Source organism: Scomber scombrus, chromosome 17, assembly GCF_963691925.1.
Source record: "Scomber scombrus chromosome 17, fScoSco1.1, whole genome shotgun sequence".
In the NCBI taxonomy this organism is placed as follows: Eukaryota; Metazoa; Chordata; class Actinopteri; order Scombriformes; family Scombridae; genus Scomber; species Scomber scombrus.
In genome coordinates, this window is record NC_084986.1 from 21,212,389 (window position 1) to 21,231,510 (window position 19,122).

Genomic DNA, 19,122 nt, shown 5'->3' on the forward strand with positions numbered 1-19,122 from the left:
ATCCTCTGCTACCATGTTATACGAAAAGCCAACCACAACTTTACTGACGGCTGCCATGCTCAACAACAACAACATCAATAGCCATACTGCCCAGCTCCCATACCTGAACATCCCTTCCAGGACCTTCTCAATAAAAGCACCTCACACTTAATAAATAATGTATATTCCAACATAGGCTGTTACCAAACACATGTGGATCCTGTTTGCAAACCTCCTTTTTTCATTCTAGATGTCTGCAGTGTTTGTGGACCTTCCTGCACTGGCCCAGAGCCTTCAAGAAGTGCCTCTCCATCAGAGACTCAACCTGGAGGCTGAGCTGGTTCAGGTAGGTATTCAGACTACAACTCCTGCACATATCCCCTCATCATTAGACATCCAGCAGGTTGTGATCACTCAAGAATCTAAATTGTTAAGTATTCAGACTTCTTGTCAGGGGTTGAACTGAGAAAAATCAAGTGAGTTTTTTTTTTTATAATGCAAAATTCATTTCTTTACATTTCCCAGAATTAATTGGATACTTGCTTTTTTCCTGGTAGTATGTGAAACATTAAAGAGACTAGGCTTAATCTCCATCAGGGAGTCTGTAGTCTGAGACAAAAAAACAAATCAATACCAACAAATACGTAGACATGGATTAAGGCTAAATCTTTATCCAGGACACCATCTCTTAGGATATTACATTTAAAACCTTTGTCATCATTTTGCTGTCCTGCACAAAACCAAATGCACTTTTGTATAGACAAAATTTTACTGGCATTTGCTGCTTGGAAAATTCTAATATTGGTAATTGGTCGCAGGACTTTAGAGCTTGCAGTATGTCCTGCCAAGAGTGGATTACCAGCCAGACAAAGTAGGCAAATGCCCTAGGGCGCAATACCCCAAGGGGCCCTTAAAGCCAGCCAGTGTCATTTGGTTTGCTGTAATTTAATTTAATTAGCTGTATGTTTGTTTTTCTAAACTCTGCAACATGCTTCAGTAAAGGATAACGTAAGGTGCAAATGACATAAGTTTGCATCATAATCTATTCCTTACCTTATGGAATGCTGGTCTTCTTACCTGTTGATACCAGGTGGAGCATATTTCTAAATAAGGTTGTAATAAATCAAATTACTAAGAACTAAATGACATACGGCATACACAGGTGTGGCTGTCGGGTTGGTAGTTCCATGTAGGTAGATCTCCATGTGAAATGTGTTGTGTATAGTGTGCACTTTATTGGTGTTTGGAGGTATAACAGTGTGCTTAGTGGACAGAAAACAGGAAGGAAAGGGGGTCAACAGCTCCTTTAGCCTCATACTGTGTCAATCTGGCCATGTTTCCTGTTGCATTTACACTTACCCTCATTTTTCAGGTCTCAACACCAGTAGAGTTGCCCACTATGACCCTCCCGCCTAAACAGGAGACGCCCAAAACTGCCACATTCACTCCTTCGTCCACAAGTTTCAAAGTCCCTAGCACCAACCAGAAAGTCCCCGTGGCTTCAAACCCAGTGTCAGTATCTGGATTGGACTCTCAGGTTTCCTCGAGTGCTGCCAAGTCACCGGTGGATGATGCTGACGAAGAGCTGGACCAGCTGCTTAGTTTAGAGAAACCAGTTTCAGGAAACCAATCGGTCATGGTTGCAGATGAGAAGAGTGATGGTCAAGAGAAAGGTGAGAATATTCAGCATGCTTTGAGAATGTGATTATGTTCACTGTATTTCTTCCACACATTAATGAAAGAGTTCAGAATATCACATGATGAAAGTATTCGGAAAGGTTCCTCTTCAGATTGCTGTTCATCTTCAAACTTCATTATAACAACAAGAATCACAATCTTCCCTTCGTGTGTTCTTTTAACGTGCAGCGTGTGAGGAAGTGGTACCGGAGGTGATAGAAGAGAAGATGGAGGAGGTGAGAGACAAAGACGTCACGCCTCCCAAGTCTGCTTCCATCAAACAGGAAATGACAGAGGAGGACCTGGAGGACTGGCTGGACAGCATGATCTCCTGACAGTGTTGATTAAAGAACAAAAAGAAGAGGTATACAAAGGAACCTGAACATTAGAATTTAAAGTTGTAAATCCTTTAAAAAAAAAAAATCACTCCTGGTTGATTTGGCAACAACCGGGGTTACCATGGTAACAAAGTGTGGTTTAATAGTGCAGCAAACACTGCTTGAGCTTCAGAAATACACAACAGCAACTGATGCTTCAGTTTACAGAGCAGCCAAATTAACTTCTGTTTAAAAAATGCCAAAATTACCTTTTGACCTTTTTTTACCTCTTAATGAATGAGTGTAATCAGTGTTAACCTCAGTGACTCCATCGCTTCCTGTGACTGCTCCACAACAAAACACACACCATGTTTCGCCAGTTGAGTGCTCTTATTGTGACAGCAGCAGCAGTAAATGTTCAGTTTGCATCAGCGGTAACTTAATTCCGCTCTGATACAGTGAGGCAGTTTATCTATGAGATAACATTAGAAACAGTATTGCTAGATAAGACACATGCATTGTGTCCTGTGAATCCCTCGTGCAAAGAAAGGAAATCTGAAGTCAGCGTGGGAATGGTGGACTCTGCCATCAACAATAGAAACAAATGTAAAGCAAGATAATTACAGAATGGAAATACATTGAATCGCGTTTGTCCCTAAATCCCTAAATAGTATCCAATGTGGGGACTAAAAGATTATGACTGATTGATGATTATTGAACCCAATGAAGACAATCTCATTTGGTTCAATCTGATTTAAATCCTCTCCTCTTTAATATCCACTCTCTAAACTGAACTTGAGGTGAAATATCTTATAAAGACATTCAGCACAAAAAGCAATTTTTCATGTTTACATACTTGGCAGACACTCAAAGGACTTTAAATTGATGGATTTTCTTTCAATTTGGCTCGCTATTCTTTGCTTATTAACAAGTGGCGGTCAAGTTTTTTTTTAGTTTCCTCGGCTGAGTGAGGGACAATATGTTTGAAGGTGTAGTAATGGGACAGAACGTCTCGGACATCATGGAGAATATGTCAAAATGTTCCCTCTGCATGCTTCAGAGGAAGAATCCTCTGTTCCTTTTGAGGCCGTGAAATGCACACACGGCAGGGAGTGTCGCCATCAGAAGGATCCCAGCTGCTAAATAAGGGACGGACAAACAGCCCACGGATGACACGTTTGGTTTATTGCGTCAATAACTTTATTCATTTCTTCCCCCTCATCAAAAGAAATGCATTTTTTACCAAAGCTACTACATACATACAAATGGCCATACAATAGCAGTTATCCATTTTGTTGTCAATAAATCCTTGAACCAAGCTTTTTTGTTTTTTTTCTTTGCCTCTGCTTTGTGGGGTTCTTCTACTGTGGAAAGAAGTGCAGGCGGGCAGGACACCACAGCTTGGGAATAAAACCAAACTAAGCGACATTTACACAAGGATCGTCTAGATTTTATACAACCAATGTTTTCTCTTTTTCACTTAAAAGCCACAAAACTAGCTCGAGCTAAATCTGCTTGTAACTAATCCAGAACTAGAGCACTGCTTGTGTCAGGAGGGACAAAAATGAGTTCTCTTTGCATAGTTTCTCATAAGGCACATCGGCACTTGATAAACACCTAAAGTGAGTCATCTCTGGTCCTGGAAGAACCATCTTCTGTTAACAACTCACGTCATGTGACAGATTTCAACCAGCTTTTTTAAAAAAAAAGGCAGATCAGGTCTCACTCATTTCATTCAGGTTAACTGGATCGGTAGTGATCAATACTATAGCAGCACACATCCTTTCGGTTGGTTTTGGTAACAAGTGACACTAACATCCTGGCGTTCATCTAGAAATTGTGCATATTCAGACATTCAGCTGTCACGCTGTAACCCTTCACACGTATCAAAGGTCTACACACAACAAATTGTGCAACAGGTTGGGGGTTAAGCAAGTGAAAAGGCAATGTGAATCAAAACAAGAATTTTCACAAAAGAGGCGTCGTGGCTAGTGACTATTTTCAGTAACAGGGAAGAGGAACTTGGATGCACAAACCTGAAATGTCCAATCATCTGACGCTAGTCTTAAAATCATTTTCTCCAAATTACGTTGTGTGTGTGTGTGTGTATTTAAATTCAAAATGAATGTTTTTTCTTTTACATTTTTTTTGACACCATGGCAGCAGAGAAAAGTCAAGCAAAGTGTTCAGGTTCTGTTAACAGGGTGAAGTCAAGTTTAGAGTGTCTTTCAGATAGATGGAAAGTAGAGAGAGAGGAGCTGAGCGGGGCTGCTCTCTCTCTAGCCCAACTGGTCCTCATATTGCTTACGGAAGCAGTCTCCAGTGGGGAAGAAGTCCCAGCATCTCTCCTGGTACATCTTCCACACAAATGACTCCTGAAGGGGTAGAGGAAAAATAACTGGCAGTTGTAGAGCAGTCGATGAAGCTTTAGCAGTTTTACACATAAAAAGATAAGGAGTATAATGTCTGCTGTGGCTCTGGAGGAGCTCGGTCAGGTCTCAGATGTTAGCCTGGAGCTAAAGGACTACAAATATAAAACAAAGCCTGTGTTACACACTGAGGGGGCATGGGATTATGGTTTTTGGAGTTTATCTCATAATAGAGACTCAATTTTAAGCCATCTCATGTACCTTCCTGGTCCAATTTTGACCACTTACCACCTTTTGTGTCCCACAACTTTGTTAAAAGGGCTTTTTAGCTGCATTAGAGGGTTTTTTGGGGGGGTTGTGACTGATAAAAATGTTGCTTGTAATGTCCACAGCAAGCAGCTGCGTCATGTTCCGGCTGTGTGTGACAATCTGCTGCCATGCTAGCCGGTGTGTGTGAGTGTCTGAGTGTGTCCACTGTGTCTGGCTCTTTTTCCTGCACCACAATCTTTACACACTGGGTCTATTTTTGCTAGACCAGCTGACATCTATGAAGTGTGACATTCCCTTGTGAATGTACAGGAATACTGGGATTCATTCACAGTAGTAAAATTAACTTTTAATTATAAATTTCATTTGTTACTGACTTTGTCTCACACAGTAAATAGGCTACATTTGTAATTAGAGAGAGTCTCTGTGATTACTAAAATGCTGCACTGCAGATAAAGTCATTACTGAATATGAAACGGTATAATATGAAGTTAAAATACAGTTTAATGACATCAATTGTGCTGTGAGTATGTATACACCCTCAGCAATGTATATTATACATTTTTAATTAACCAATATATTCAAGTGCAGCCACAGGCATCCACATGAGCTGAAAATAAATGTAAATTATAACAAGCAAAACATCTTTAAACTATATTATAAATGTAGCTTCTAAAACGTCTCCAGAGGACATTTAACTCAGCAGATGTGCAATATCTCAGCTGCTGCTAATGTCCTTTGTTTATCTTATCCTCGTGAATATGTTTCATTTTTATATATTTAATTAGTTTGAAGAGTTTATGTGTTATGTTAATGCTGTTTATGTGTGAACAGTGATGGAGGCATGAGTGAGCTGTGGTGCAGCTGGATGCTGTGGACATACAGTAAAAGTTTACACCGAATGATACATCAGGGTTCACAAATTGGAGACCAGGTTCCTGTTACATTAAATTAATTATGAGGACTGTTTCCATTCACATCACTAATGGTGACAGCATTATCATTTCATTTGATTAGTCAGATGTGTCAAAAAGAGCAAGAATTATCAGTGTGGAGAAGCTGCAACAAAAGCTTTTCTTGCATTTCCTGTATCTGCAATTTATGACATAAGACCAGTGCATGAAGATCAAATAAAATCAACTTGAATCTCAGGTGTAGGACAATAACAAGTTAATATTAAAAAAAGTGAAAGTGAACCCACGCATTGTTTTTTTCCTCTTGCTAAGCCGTACTTATGCAACATGAAGTGGGTTGAAATGTTGCACAAGTAAAAAAAAAAAACCTACTGAACTAAGACTAAGAAACATCACTACCTTTGCTGTCTTGAGATTGTCACATTTTGTACTGTGAGCATTTATCATCTCATGTCCAATCAGAAAAGAGAAGTGAAGATAAAACACATACCTGACCCGTGTGTTCAGTCTCATCCTTGTTAATCAGGTACATCAGGAAGAATCTGTACAGAGAAAAACATTGGCGTTAGAAATAAGACATACCTCAACTAACTAACTGAGTTTGATCATTTTTTTAAAGCTGCACTCACAGGTAGTTAGCTAGGTTGTGTTCTTGTAAAGTGTGGGTTTCAAACCCGTGAGGCGTCCGGTCAAAATAGTCGTTCCCAATGCCACAGATGAAGCATTTGGTCTGAAAAAAGGATTGAGAGGGGATTAGAGCTGCAGATAATGACTATTTTCCTTATTGGTTAATCTGCTGATTATTTTTAGTTTGGCATTAAATTGTCAGAACAAAGCACACAGAGAAATTTCCACCATATATTCCCAGAGCCCAAAGTGAAATGTACTATCAAAGAGAGCCAAGAAATATATAATTTAATACATTCTACATTTAATACGCTGCAGCTACACTAGTTTTGACAACCGTTGCTGTAATATTTCTCCTTATACAGAAAAGTTAAGTCTTACCTCCATGTCCTCCTTCACCTGCTCCTGCTGGTCTCTCAGCTCACCAAAGGCATCAATAATCAAACCTGAAGGAGAGTGCAAAAGTCTGTCAGAGGAGCACTAAGCAGGACATGTCTTATAACACAACTACAAAGCTGTTATCCAACACAGACGCAATAAAAAAGAAGCAGTTGGTAACATTTAGAGATCAGTTTATCTCATTTTCATTCATGTATTTGCTTTTTAAGGCGGCACACGAACAAATACGACCATCCATTAAAAGATTGTGTACCCTGAATGATGGCCAGCAAGATGACAATGACGAAGAAGAAGAAGGTAATGTCAAATAAGATACGGTAGAGTTCATAGGGGTCTCCAGCTGGGTCCTCCAACTCGTCTCCGATACCGCCTCCAGCTCTCACGCCCACATACATGTGGAACAAATAGCACTGTCGAGAGAGAGAGACAAAAAAAAAGGGAAGGATAAATTGAAAGATTGAGTCATTTCACATGTGTTTAAGCTGAAGTGATGAGTAGAGCAGCTGTTTTTTATTCCATGGTTGATGAAAATGAAAAATAAAAAATGGAAAGGTTATTTTTATTAGTCATAGTGGTCTATTTTCAGCCAAAGTCTTAAAGGTATACTATGCAGGATTTGTCAAGGGCCCTGTCGCTTCACAGCAAGATGGCTCTGGGTTCTCCCTGTGCTTCCTCCCACAGACCCAAAACATGCAGGTTGGGTGAACTGGTGACTCTAAATTGGCAGTAGATAATTGTCTTTCTCTCCTGTGATTGACTGGCGAAATGTCCAGGATGTACCCCACCCCTCACCCAAAGTCAGGGGTGTCATTCAACTCATTTTCATTAAAGGGCCACATGCAACCCAATTTGACCTCATGTGGGCCAGACCATTAAAAACAATGGAAGCAAAAGAAGACAGGCAGGAAAGATGGAAGAAAAGGAAGGAAGGAAAAGAAGACAGGCAGGAGAGATTGAAGGAAGGAGGGAAGCAGGACAGATGGAAGGAAGGGAAAGGGGGATAGGAAGGAAAGATGGAAGGAAGGAGGGAAGAAAAGAAGTAAGGTAGGAAGCATGTAAGGAAGGAAAGTGGGCTAGATCGGACCCCTTGGCGGGCCAGTTCTGGCCCACGGGCCGCATATTTGACACCTTGCTGTATAGGATAAAGCGGTGCAGAAACTGAATGAATGAATGTTTGTAAACACAGCATTCATAGTTGGCCCCTAATCCCCGGCTCAACCGCTGAAAGAAAGCAGCGGTGATGGAGCGAGCTAGACGGAGAATGACGAGAGCGAGCGCTGCTGCTGAGAACAAAGCGGTGAATCAGATAAATAAACATGTTGTTTTCTGATTGTTTCGCAGCGGTTACGTTCTAAACGCCCCCGCACCTCTGCACAACCCTGCAGGAAGGTGCAACACTGCTGAATTTTGGTTGTGTGAATGCAGAGTTTCATCTGGAGACAGCAATGTAACCTGTTCACAATACTTCACATCCTGACCTCACACCTTGCGCACTATTATTGGCTTGGGGACGACACACCCACTGCCTAAAGATGCCTAAAGCGTCCCAAACACCGCAAAAATGATACGAAAACACAGTCAGAGGACAGAATCTCTGTATATAAATACAACAAAACACTTCTAGTGAATCATAAGTGATGATTGAGAGGGACTGTTTGTTTTTTTTAGCAAAATCCTGCATTGTATAACTTTTAAGAAGTGAAGGATGTCTCATAAAAAATACAAAAGAGTTTGAACTCCTGAGAACTGGTAAGCAGTTACTTTGAAGGAGGGCAAAGTAAAGTTAATACACTATTTATGAAGTGTCTTCTATTTAGAGACACGCAATAGTTTTCAAAATCTTAACCAAAGCACAACTTTAACAAATTAAAAATATATTCAAATCATTCCAAAAGTCCCTTCCCACATTTATAAACCTATGGAGGCCAGTGGATTAAAATGCTTTCTAGTAATCATTTCAGATTTTGAACATTTGCCCTTGGGGAAAGGCTGCAGCTTCTACAAAAAAAGGAAGACGTTTTCAATTTCCACTCATTCTTCTGAAGTGAAAAGAAAATCGGAGTGGCGAGACATACTGTCATCATATCGTCACACTTCATGTCGGGCTCGTCTTCGTCCTCGCTCTTGTTGTAGAACTTCCTGAAGAAGTTAAAGGCCACCACGGTGTACAAATAGACGACCACCGCCAGCAGACCCACAGTCAGTACGAGCTACAAGGACAGAAAAAAAAGTAGAAAATTCATTAAAATGTGGTACTTGCAATGCTCTGAAACCTTTACTTTGACCTTTATTTATTCTCCGTGACAATCGGAGCTGAGAACTCTTGAGGACAGCAGCCTCCTTGGGAGCACAAATGAGTGTACCGTTCTTGTTAAAATGTAGACTGTGAAGCTCATTTTTGCAGCTGCTGTCAGAGAGCTAGAGCAACATTTCAATGCCAGTGGCAGTTTTTATTTATTTATTTGGTGGAGCACAAGAGAAGTGAAATATTTTTCAAGGCCTCTAAACTTTAACTGAATTGGGATTTCAGGAGCAGCTTTCATCAATATTCAATGATTTTTGAGACCTTCAGAAAATCTAATCCAGCTAGGAGTTTTGTCAGATTGTCAGTTTTGTCAGATTTTGTCAGATAGTTTCTGACAGTACTGTCAGACATCTGACACAAAGACAACAGTTTAAACCTGCTATTCCCAATTTATTCTATCTTATGTTCCCCTGCCTTCTTACAGAAGTGATCCTGTTCCAACTGCTTTGAACTGGATGTTATTTAAAGCTTGAGTAAATATTCATACTTTTTTTCAGTCATGTTTTAGGTCCAGCTGATCAACCTTGCATTCCTACAACTCACTACTTTAAAATAGCAGAAGCTGAATGTTTTAACCTTAGCAAAATATGTCAACCATTTATCCATTACTCACCATCTATTTAGCTATTTTAGCAAACTATTTCAACTGTTTATTCATTACTTTTATCATTTTAGTCATTACTTTCAGCTATATATTCCAGATGTAATGTTCCTTTAATGTATCTATCTAATTTTGACCCATTACCTTTATGAAACTTTTGCATTGATTACAATTTACTGTCATTCAAATAACTTTTCTCTGTCTATTTCAGGCAGTTATCTAAAACTCATTTACTTTTACATAAAATAAGTTCCCTTCACAGTTTCTCACAAAAACCTGTTAAAGTAAGAAAAGTGTGAACAAGCCTGACTATTAAAAGGTCAGGAGAAATGGGAAAAACCTATTAAAATGAATAAAAAGGAAAATCAAGTCACCCTAACTTTCCATGTTTTCTTATTTCCATTAATTATTGTCTCATGACTGCTTATAGATATCCTGTGACCTGACATGATACATCTGTGTATACAGTTTCTATTTTCAAAGCTCCATCCTTTTTTCCACAAGTTAATGTCTTGATTTGATTATGCTGGTGTTCAGAATGGATCCCAGTGCTTGTTGTTTTGTCCCTATTGTCTCTCAATGACCACATTTAGATGCAGATTATTTGCAGAAACAAGTACCTCAATGTTAAATGGGGGTTTAAAAAAATCTTTCCCCACACTTTAACAAGTATTAACTTTTAACCCAATTCAAAACTCCCATTATATTCTATTGACTTCAGTGTTTTTTTAGGTCAGTGTAGAAACCTTGACAACAAAAAATTAAATTAAAATGCTGTTTGGACAGTCGACAGCCATGACATGTTGAGTGTGGAGTAGCTGTTGCTCTGTACTCTGGCTCCCTCTGGTGGTAAAAATACTTGCCTGCTTTCCGTTGTGTGTGACAGAAGACAGGATGGTGCGAAGGGTCTTGATGCCCATGGCAATGTCCAGCAGGTGGACAGCAAAGAAGAAGTTGTTGAAGTGTCCAAAAATGGACATAATGCTGTACCAGATCAGATACAGGAAGTACTACAAGGAAAAACAAGTCATTCAATATTGATAAATTATGAAAACAAAATCATCAATCACCAAAAATCATCAGTTTGGACATTTCTTGAATGAGAGCAGTGTTCATAGTAATAACTTGACATTAATGCTCCATTCCACATACAGAAACAGCAACCATATTTATTTTTCACTTTCATGTGAATTAAACTTACATTGTCAGTCAAAACAACGCCCATTTTCCAGATGTGGTACTTTGTATCAATGGAGCTCAGCCTGTCAATGAGAAAACAAAAATGTTGAATAATAGTCGTGGTGTTACACTGATATACTTGTAAGACTTGTAAACATAAACAAATATTTACTTTATGTATTTTAATGGAATTTTTTCAGTCTGGTTTTCTATAAAGCTACTGTGTTGAATTTGGAGTAAGAGCAGATGTTGTCATCATTCTATTGATGTATGGTAATTATATGTAAAAAGAACAATTTTAACACTTGATAGTGGCTGTCAGTGGTTGTAAAAGAAAGTTGAGCAATTAAATTGGCTTGATGTTGAAATCTATTACATTGAACATTCATTTTCCAGCCACTAGAGTCTAAAATCCCTCCCAGACTGCACATGTCTGAACAGGTCCACCTATAGTATGCAGACACCTGATATCATGTCTACATCCACTGTCTGTGTAAAAGTATATCTGTTCTCACCAGGAGAGCAGAGAGGCTTCCTTCTCTTCAGTCTCCACTGTGGGGTCAAAGTCCAGAGCGCTTTTATCCAGGCCTAACAGTTCAGCGATGCGTTCAGCTCCGTACAGGTCACCATATTTGTTGATCACCTACACATACAGAGATCAGCTTTGTCACTTAATATCAAAGGGAGAAATTGTAGCAGCAGAGAGCATATTTATATTACAAATATTTAAAAGTAGATTTGATGTGGGGTGGTTCACAGGCAGATTACAGGATGAATGTACCTAACTAAACAATTTAAAACTAAATGAGTAATGACAACAGTGTTCTCGAGTGGTCTTCTTAATTCTCACCTTGCGCTTGATGAACTTGTCCCAATAGTTGTTGGGGAAAGATCTGCAATGAAAAGTGGAGAATTGAGACTAAATTCAGCTGATGTGATGAATTTAGATTGATAAAAATGTTGTCCTCATATAAGGCCTTTCGATTCTTATTTAGTCAATAATATATTGAAAAAAATGCTTAAAATAATCTACTGAATATAACAATTTCAGTAGTAGTCACTGCATCCTGTTAATTGACACATGGTGAAAAAATGTTACTAGAAAAAGTTTTAAGTGTGATAATCTGTATAAAGAGAAAGAAGTTTTATCATAATGAAGTCAAGTTGTGAAATAATCTAGATAAATCGGATTTAGATACATTTGAGATTTATGTTGATAGAGGTGAGTGACTCACGGAGTGTTGATGACAAGTCGATCCCACTGGCCCTTGATGTCATCGTCAGACGGCTGTTCAGTGATGTAGAGACCATCAAATTCAAGCTTCCTGGCAATATCCTTCTCTCTCTTAAACACCACTAAAGGAACCTAAAGGCAAAACATTGCGATGAGTAAAACCTGCAGCTACAAAACATACGACAATGGTATCATCTGTAAAGAAATGATTCTCAGCTCTATTGTAGCTAGCTAGTGTGGTGAATATCTCTACCTTCAGACAGTAGTACCCAACCAAACAAACAAGGGAGATGACGGTGTGGAATATAGCCAAGAAGCGCAGGGTTGGTAACATGTAGCCGGAGCTCTCATGAAGCACAAACTCATCCATGTCAAAGAATGTGTCCTGATCCTCCTCTTCCTCACCCCAGCCATTTTCATCATCCGCGTCTTCATCACTGTCACCAGTGACCTAAAGAGCAAGAAGAGTATACCATGTAAACAATGAATAATCTGAGCTGTTTCGAGTATATTCTCACATAACATTTGCTTTTAGTTTTAACCTTTTTCTTTAAGTTTGGAATGTCTGGCGGGATTAGTAGTTTTGTTTGACAAGTGACTTTTTATTTGATAAGATGGTTCCTGACTTAAATTAAAACTTTGTTCTTGTGTTAAAACAAAAATTTAACAGCGACACTTTACCCTAAGTGCCCCTTTTTATCATTTATGAGCAGTATATAATCATTTTACATAATGGTTACATAATAACAGAAGCAGATATAAAGACATTTTTTAAGTGTTAATACAGTATTTGTCAATTATCTTGTCACCTTTCAAGACATATTTTACATTATTACCATATTCTATGAACTGGTATAGTTTACAAATGCATAAACACTTATATCTGCTTAGTTTTTATACTGCCATAAATGCTAAATATATATATATATATATATATATATATATATATATATATATATATATATATATATATATATATATATATATATATATATATATATATATATATATATATATATATATATATATATATATATATATATATATATATATATATATATATATATATATACACATCTTCCTGAAAGCAAGGTATTTAAAAAAATTGTGTTTTTGTACCATTACAGAAGTACCTCTACCTTGGAACCTCTGTAGCAAGTTCATATAGTGGGCTGTTGGTTAGCTAATACTACATAGCATCTATTGAAAGGAAGAAGACTACTGTAACCAGGAACCCTCCTTATATACATTTCAGCATAAAATCCAGAAAATACTAATCTCAGGATGTCTGGACAAGGACCAGTCTAAATACCAAATTGTCGAATGTACTCTGAATCCTTTATCCGTTGGTGTTGGTTACTGCATTACCTTGTAGAAGAGTAAAATGAAGTTGATGGCAAAACACACAAACAGAGCCAGGAAACGCAGATTGTAGAAGTTACGAGCCAGATAGTTCTGTAAGGAAAAAGGTTTGATTAACAGTGAGGCAAACTACTGACTACTTTACAATTATCTCTCTATGTTTGAAGAAATATTGAAAAATCTTTATAAAACGATTTAAAAGATGGAATATATTGTGTCAGGGCTCACCAGCATCTTGTTCAGATAGACATCCAGAGCAGCAAAGATACTTGACATGAAGGCAGGTGACTCCTCTTTAGACTGACTGGATCTTGATTTGGGCTTTTCCTCGGCAACTGGCTCCTTAGCTTCTTCCTCTTTTGGCTTGTCCTCCTTCTCCTGGTTCTCTGTGCTGTATTAGCCATATTTGTCTTTTATTTTGCAGTTCTTTTTTGTTTTATATTATTACTATATTATTACTTTTTCCTATCTCTAAGTATTACTCACTCTGCTTTCTCTGGTTCACTCTCAGGGCTTTGGACAGGCTTAGCAGCAACGTTCTGTATCAAAGTGAAAATAATACTTGTAGCTCAGGAGGACTGGATGGAGGTGCTGATAGCAAGTATCTATAGGACTTATATTTTATTTAGAAGAGAGATGAACAGTTTTTTTAAATTTGTGACCACAAACCTTCTTTTGTTCTGTAGTTGAGGTCTCTGCTGTCAGCTCAGACACATCACCCAGGCCTAGCTCCACATGTTTTCCAGTATCCTTCTTAGACCCAGTCAGCATCTCCATCATCATGTCGGCCTCTCCTATGTCCGTTGGTGGTGCCATGGTTGTGTCTAAGTTTCCTGCTGTCTCTATGGCCTCCACTTTCTCTCCTTCTATCACATCTCCATGGATGCCAAACTGGGTTGGGTCAGGCATGTTTCCAAGAATATCTGTCACTTTTATGTTCTTGGCTCCCTCAACAAGACCACCGCCAAACATGGATGACCAGATGAGGTGGAAGAAACCAAAGATGAAGCTATAGATTTTCTTAAAGAAGCCGGTGAAGAGCATCCAGAAGAAGGAGAAGAAGCCAGTGATAATCTCCTTGATGCTCAGTTTCTTGACTTTCTTGAGCTGCTTGCGGATAGTCTTAAGAGAAATAATTTGGCGGACGTGGCCGATCTTCTTCTTGATTGAGCGGCATGCAGTGGTGAAGGCTGAGGCAGACTCCAAGGCGCATTCTTCTTCTGCAGTCAATTCTTCCAGGATGTTGTATCTCTCTTCCTCTTCGTCCTCCTCAGGTTGTTCAGCCTCGTCTGGCTCAGAGATCTGTGAAGCCAGCTGCATCTCAAAGATGGTGTCCTCACAGAAATTAACAAACATTTCCATCTTCTCACTCTCGCCACCCTCGTTGACCACATCAAAGATGAACTGCCGCTTGGACTCTTTGACCTGCGGCTTTTCCCACTGCTCCCGGCTGGATTCGCTGATCTCAAAGTAAATCCTCTCGATGCGTTTTGCGCTACCCATGATTTCAATACGTCCCAGATATGGCTCAAAGTAGCTAAGCACGCTCTCTGCCAAATCTAAGAAGGTGGCAAGTCTGGAGTCACGCGGCATGTGTTCAGATAGGTTGGTCAGCAGCACTGCCACGTTGAAGCCGATATCTTTGGCTGGCTCATGGAATCGCTCTACAAACTCCTTGTAATTGAACATGTCGTTTTCATCGGTCTCTGCACAGGAGAGCAGGAACTCAATCTCTGACTGGGAATACTGCTTCTGGCTCTCCATGGACTTCTGGAACTCCTTCTTTGAGATCATGCCCTTACAATCGGGATCGTACTCCCTGAAGTTTTCTGAGGTGGTCAGGTCCTTCAGCTTGAGGAACATATCGAAGAACTTGAGGATCATTTCAACATTGCTAGATGACTCCATCAGGGTGTCAACCATCTGCTTTCCAATTGTTCCATTCACCACATTACCTGGGCAGAGAACACACATTCATTTGAGTGATTATACTCAAACACTTTGCATTATATACTTAACAACTTGGACTTAAAACAGTCCACACATTTACTAGAACTATCTCAACATTTCTTTTGTAGTCTGAGGTTTTAGAGCAACAAATAGCCTAAAATGTTCCCATCAATGATCAATATTGTGTTTTGTCTTTTTTTTATATCAGTTTCAGGATCTTACCCTCTAGCAGAGACAGCAACATGACAATCATGTCCTTCTGTAAATCCATCAGCTCTTTCAACAGCTCAATCTGACTGGCATCCTACAAGGAGATCAGAGCCTTTTTATTAAAAGCTTTACTCTGGAGGAGTTTTCCCAAAGAAAAAACACTGTTGTTAACATTCCAAATGTACAACACTACAAGATTACATCATAGCTGAACAAACTTCAACCATTTTTTTTCAACCAGAAAATACTGGCCAACACTGACAGATGCAAAACGTGTCATCTTTGTGATATCCTTAAGTGCATACATGAAATATATGATTTGAAATACACAACTACACAGCTGCATATTTCCTGTTACAACACACTATGTTCCAGCCACAGTGGGTTACCTGTTAATGTACTTCATGATATGAGATTGTGGTTAGTTAATACGATTGACTCTTTCATTTTTTATTTTTTACAAGACAAGGCTTTATACACAAAAGCGATGAAAGGTCTATTGTACCTGAGATAGCTTCATCTGCATGTTGGCAAATACATGCAAGAAGCCCACAACTGCATCCCACAATCTGCTGTGAGCCAGACTCTGCTGGTTCCCAATACACGGGCCCTGGAGGAGATGATGGGAAATTAATATTTTATTAATCACCATCTCTTTACTGTGGATTTAAGATTGTTGATTAAGGGATGAGTTTCATACCTGAATATACTCAGTCAGTGAGTTGAATATCTGCTTGGCTACATCTAAAGCTTTGGAGAAGTTGAGTCTTCCGGTTTCATCAATGATATCTTTGCCAGAGTAGTACCAGTAGAAGTCACTGATAGATTCCTGAAGAGGAGGATGACATTAGTAAACTGCTGAAAATAACAATGATCACAAAGAACACTAATAAGAAAGATGGAGATGCCGTTTATATGGCTCTAGATTTGTGTTTTCCACACCTGAAGACGGAGCAGATAGTCCACAGTGCTGATAATGATGTTGACTGTGGTTGTGTTTCCAGTTTGGGTTCTCAGGAAGTTCTGGAAATCTGAAAGAGAGTAATATTTTCTAATTCTGGGTTCTCTCTTGGACCAGTGAACAACGCAAACACTTAAATACAGAGTTACTCACCTCCATTGTGCCCCTCACACAGAAGTTGCAAAAACCGGAACAGATCTTTAGTAAACTCATCATTCTGTAGCACCTTAGAACCTTGTGAGAGAGGACACTTTGGTGAACTGAGCTGCAACACCACAAAGTCTTAAATACAACGTTTTTATTGACTCATTATGAGGAGGTCTAATATTATGAGAAACTCCCCTCAGAAGCAATTCATGAGGCAAGCAGGACAAGTTTCATGTTCAAAACTTTTTTGAAGTCCAGGGCCTTTAGATTTCAGGTTCAAAACTGAATCCAAAGAATGTTTTGTTAAAATGCTCTTAATTAAAAACAGTGAAACACTAGGACATTTCCATAAGCTGGAGGAAGCCTGATAACTTTCACATGCAGGCCAGGATTGGGCCTGAAGAGGAGTATCTTTTCAAAAAAAGAGCAGAGGACATACAAGATTACAATAATTCACTTTAAGAATTATCCAGATAATCCAGTCAACAGAACTATACAAAATGAGTAAAGTACATTTGTGTGAGCAGATAAAACCATGTGAAAGTTAAACATCTACGTGGAAACCAGCTTTGTGAAATAGGCCCTAAGTCCAAAGCAAGACAAAGCTTTGCTTAGGTTGTGGAAGAGTCCACAAAGCTTCAGTTAAACCTTTGGGAGGTGGCACTGAGAGCCTTAGAATGATTTAAGTAATAGGATTTGCATTAGTAAATGTTAACATGAAGGGAATGGGAACAATAATAACACAAAGAACAGGCAATGGATTCTGAGGATCCACTTTCTGTGTACATTCTTATCAGTCGGCATGCACAGTGTGTTCCATCTGGGCATGGGGAAGGGAGAGGCTGGGTACCAAAGAAAGCAAGGAGTATGGACCACAGATATGAAGAAGACATTCAGGGTGGAAGCATAGCCATATCAGGATGATCTAAATTTGCTATTTACCCCGCTGAGTGTGGACTGCCATCGATGGTTTTTTTTAAATGAGAGGAAGGAGACAAACAATACACGAAGACATAAGCAAAAAGAGAGGACATTGAGTTACAATACAAAGATATGAATATACTGGCTCCGAGTGAAAAACAAAGTCATGCAGTTAAAAAGACTTTTTAGACGGCAAAATCATAGGCCTGGGCTGTCTACACTGTATTTCTGACAAGATGAGTACCAACTTTAGTCAATGGTAAAAAATTCATAACGGTAACAGAGACACAAGTAGTAACAGTGACTTGTTAAACACAGAACTTGGTGGAGATGTTTCGCAGGGGACTGAATGATGAAAAGACGGACATTGTCTGATGTGAAAAGCGTCAAGTGAAGATTGTTTATGTTGCTAGTTGGACAGAAACGGGAGGTATTTTATTAATGCTGGACCATGTCCTCTATTACTTTATGTTCACTGCTTTGTAGTAGATGAAGGGATAATCTTACACCACAATACCTACCATAACTATCTAAATACCTAACTATCTAATACTAATTTATTTTAAATCCCATGCTATAAACTACATAGTTACATTTAATATAAACATCTCACTTTTGTTTTTTTATTACTGCAAAAAAGAGGTTAAAGACACAACGTTGGCATTTCTGTGACTAATAGACTGCAGCACACGCAGCAAACTATTTGTGCTCATCAAAATTCACATTGCTGACAATGAAATTTTGATTATTTTATCTAACAGGGTACAGAAACAGAAACTAATAATTAGGAATTAGCATTTATTAACAGCTTTGTGGACAATGGACACAGGTTATACAGTTATCATGGTTCAGCATTAGCCACTGTAAGAGGAGAGAGAAGGGTTGAATCTTATTTAATGTAGAGTAAAATTAGGTGTCTCAACAGGGAGCACTCATTGAATATTGAAATAAAACGTGAAAAATGTGAAGCTAAGAGGGCAACGGAAAAAATAATTGACAAAAATAGGTGGAATTTCAAATAGTGCATCTAAATAAAACATCTTTTCACTTACTTGAACCTTCTTCTGTCACCATGCCGAGTCCTTCTGCTTTATTTTGCCTCTCAAATGCATTCAAGTCCAAGACACTGGGGGAGGAAATTAAAATGTCAAATATAAGGACCTGATGTCTAATTTTTGTAGCCCGGATAAGATCACAGAACCTACCTGCAAGACTGCATCAGACCAGAGAGACTCTTGAAAAAGCCTCCATCTCTTTTCTCTTTCAAGTAATAAAGCATTTTCTGGGAAAAGAGGAAAGAACATCATTAAACGTCCTTCCTTTCCGTTTTGTTTTAACATGGATGAAACCATTATCACATACTGCTTGGTGAGGGATGGAAAAGGATTGTTGTTGATTGATGACTCAGCTGTGGACTTTATTAGAGCACACCACCAGTTGCTGTTGGCGGGCCTAACCGCAGCAAAGGAACTGCTTGTTTAAAGATGGATTACACCACACAATCTTTCCAAAGCAAAGAGGGTACGATATTTTCAAGATGTGGTCATAATGGAACTGTCCACAGCCAGACAACGCAAGGCAAAGACTTCAACTGTTGAACTTTGGGAATGTCCTGCACTTGTCCCTCTCGCTATTTTTGGATATATATTAATTTTTTGGACATTTTTCCTGTGTTTTTAAACAGACAATTTCAATTAAGTTTT

At 38.8% G+C, this 19,122-nt stretch overlaps 2 protein-coding genes across 2 annotated transcripts in view; one reads left to right on the forward strand and one right to left on the reverse strand.

Annotated features, from left to right (window-relative positions):
* Positions 1 to 2,233, forward strand: part of aven (apoptosis, caspase activation inhibitor) — a 37,758-nt gene extending 35,525 nt beyond the window's left edge. The window contains exons 4-6 of the mRNA XM_062437678.1: positions 230 to 325; positions 1,352 to 1,652; positions 1,846 to 2,233. Coding sequence (XP_062293662.1) covers positions 230 to 325; positions 1,352 to 1,652; positions 1,846 to 1,991 — 543 coding nt within the window. The 3' untranslated portion in view covers positions 1,992 to 2,233. The remainder of the gene's footprint in view (positions 1 to 229; positions 326 to 1,351; positions 1,653 to 1,845) is intronic.
* Positions 2,234 to 4,239: 2,006 nt separating this feature from the next.
* Positions 4,240 to 19,122, reverse strand: part of ryr3 (ryanodine receptor 3) — a 107,840-nt gene continuing 92,957 nt past the window's right edge. Inside the window, exons 85-108 of the mRNA XM_062436959.1 lie at positions 18,625 to 18,701; positions 18,472 to 18,545; positions 17,441 to 17,455; positions 16,505 to 16,585; positions 16,333 to 16,421; positions 16,091 to 16,219; positions 15,896 to 16,000; positions 15,403 to 15,484; positions 13,900 to 15,185; positions 13,717 to 13,769; positions 13,459 to 13,621; positions 13,237 to 13,323; positions 12,122 to 12,319; positions 11,870 to 12,000; positions 11,485 to 11,527; positions 11,150 to 11,277; positions 10,657 to 10,717; positions 10,319 to 10,465; positions 8,625 to 8,759; positions 6,803 to 6,959; positions 6,532 to 6,596; positions 6,153 to 6,253; positions 6,014 to 6,065; positions 4,240 to 4,348 (exon numbers count right to left, since the gene is read on the reverse strand). Coding sequence (XP_062292943.1) covers positions 4,253 to 4,348; positions 6,014 to 6,065; positions 6,153 to 6,253; positions 6,532 to 6,596; positions 6,803 to 6,959; positions 8,625 to 8,759; positions 10,319 to 10,465; positions 10,657 to 10,717; positions 11,150 to 11,277; positions 11,485 to 11,527; positions 11,870 to 12,000; positions 12,122 to 12,319; positions 13,237 to 13,323; positions 13,459 to 13,621; positions 13,717 to 13,769; positions 13,900 to 15,185; positions 15,403 to 15,484; positions 15,896 to 16,000; positions 16,091 to 16,219; positions 16,333 to 16,421; positions 16,505 to 16,585; positions 17,441 to 17,455; positions 18,472 to 18,545; positions 18,625 to 18,701 — 3,555 coding nt within the window. The 3' untranslated portion in view covers positions 4,240 to 4,252. The remainder of the gene's footprint in view (positions 4,349 to 6,013; positions 6,066 to 6,152; positions 6,254 to 6,531; positions 6,597 to 6,802; positions 6,960 to 8,624; positions 8,760 to 10,318; positions 10,466 to 10,656; positions 10,718 to 11,149; positions 11,278 to 11,484; positions 11,528 to 11,869; positions 12,001 to 12,121; positions 12,320 to 13,236; positions 13,324 to 13,458; positions 13,622 to 13,716; positions 13,770 to 13,899; positions 15,186 to 15,402; positions 15,485 to 15,895; positions 16,001 to 16,090; positions 16,220 to 16,332; positions 16,422 to 16,504; positions 16,586 to 17,440; positions 17,456 to 18,471; positions 18,546 to 18,624; positions 18,702 to 19,122) is intronic.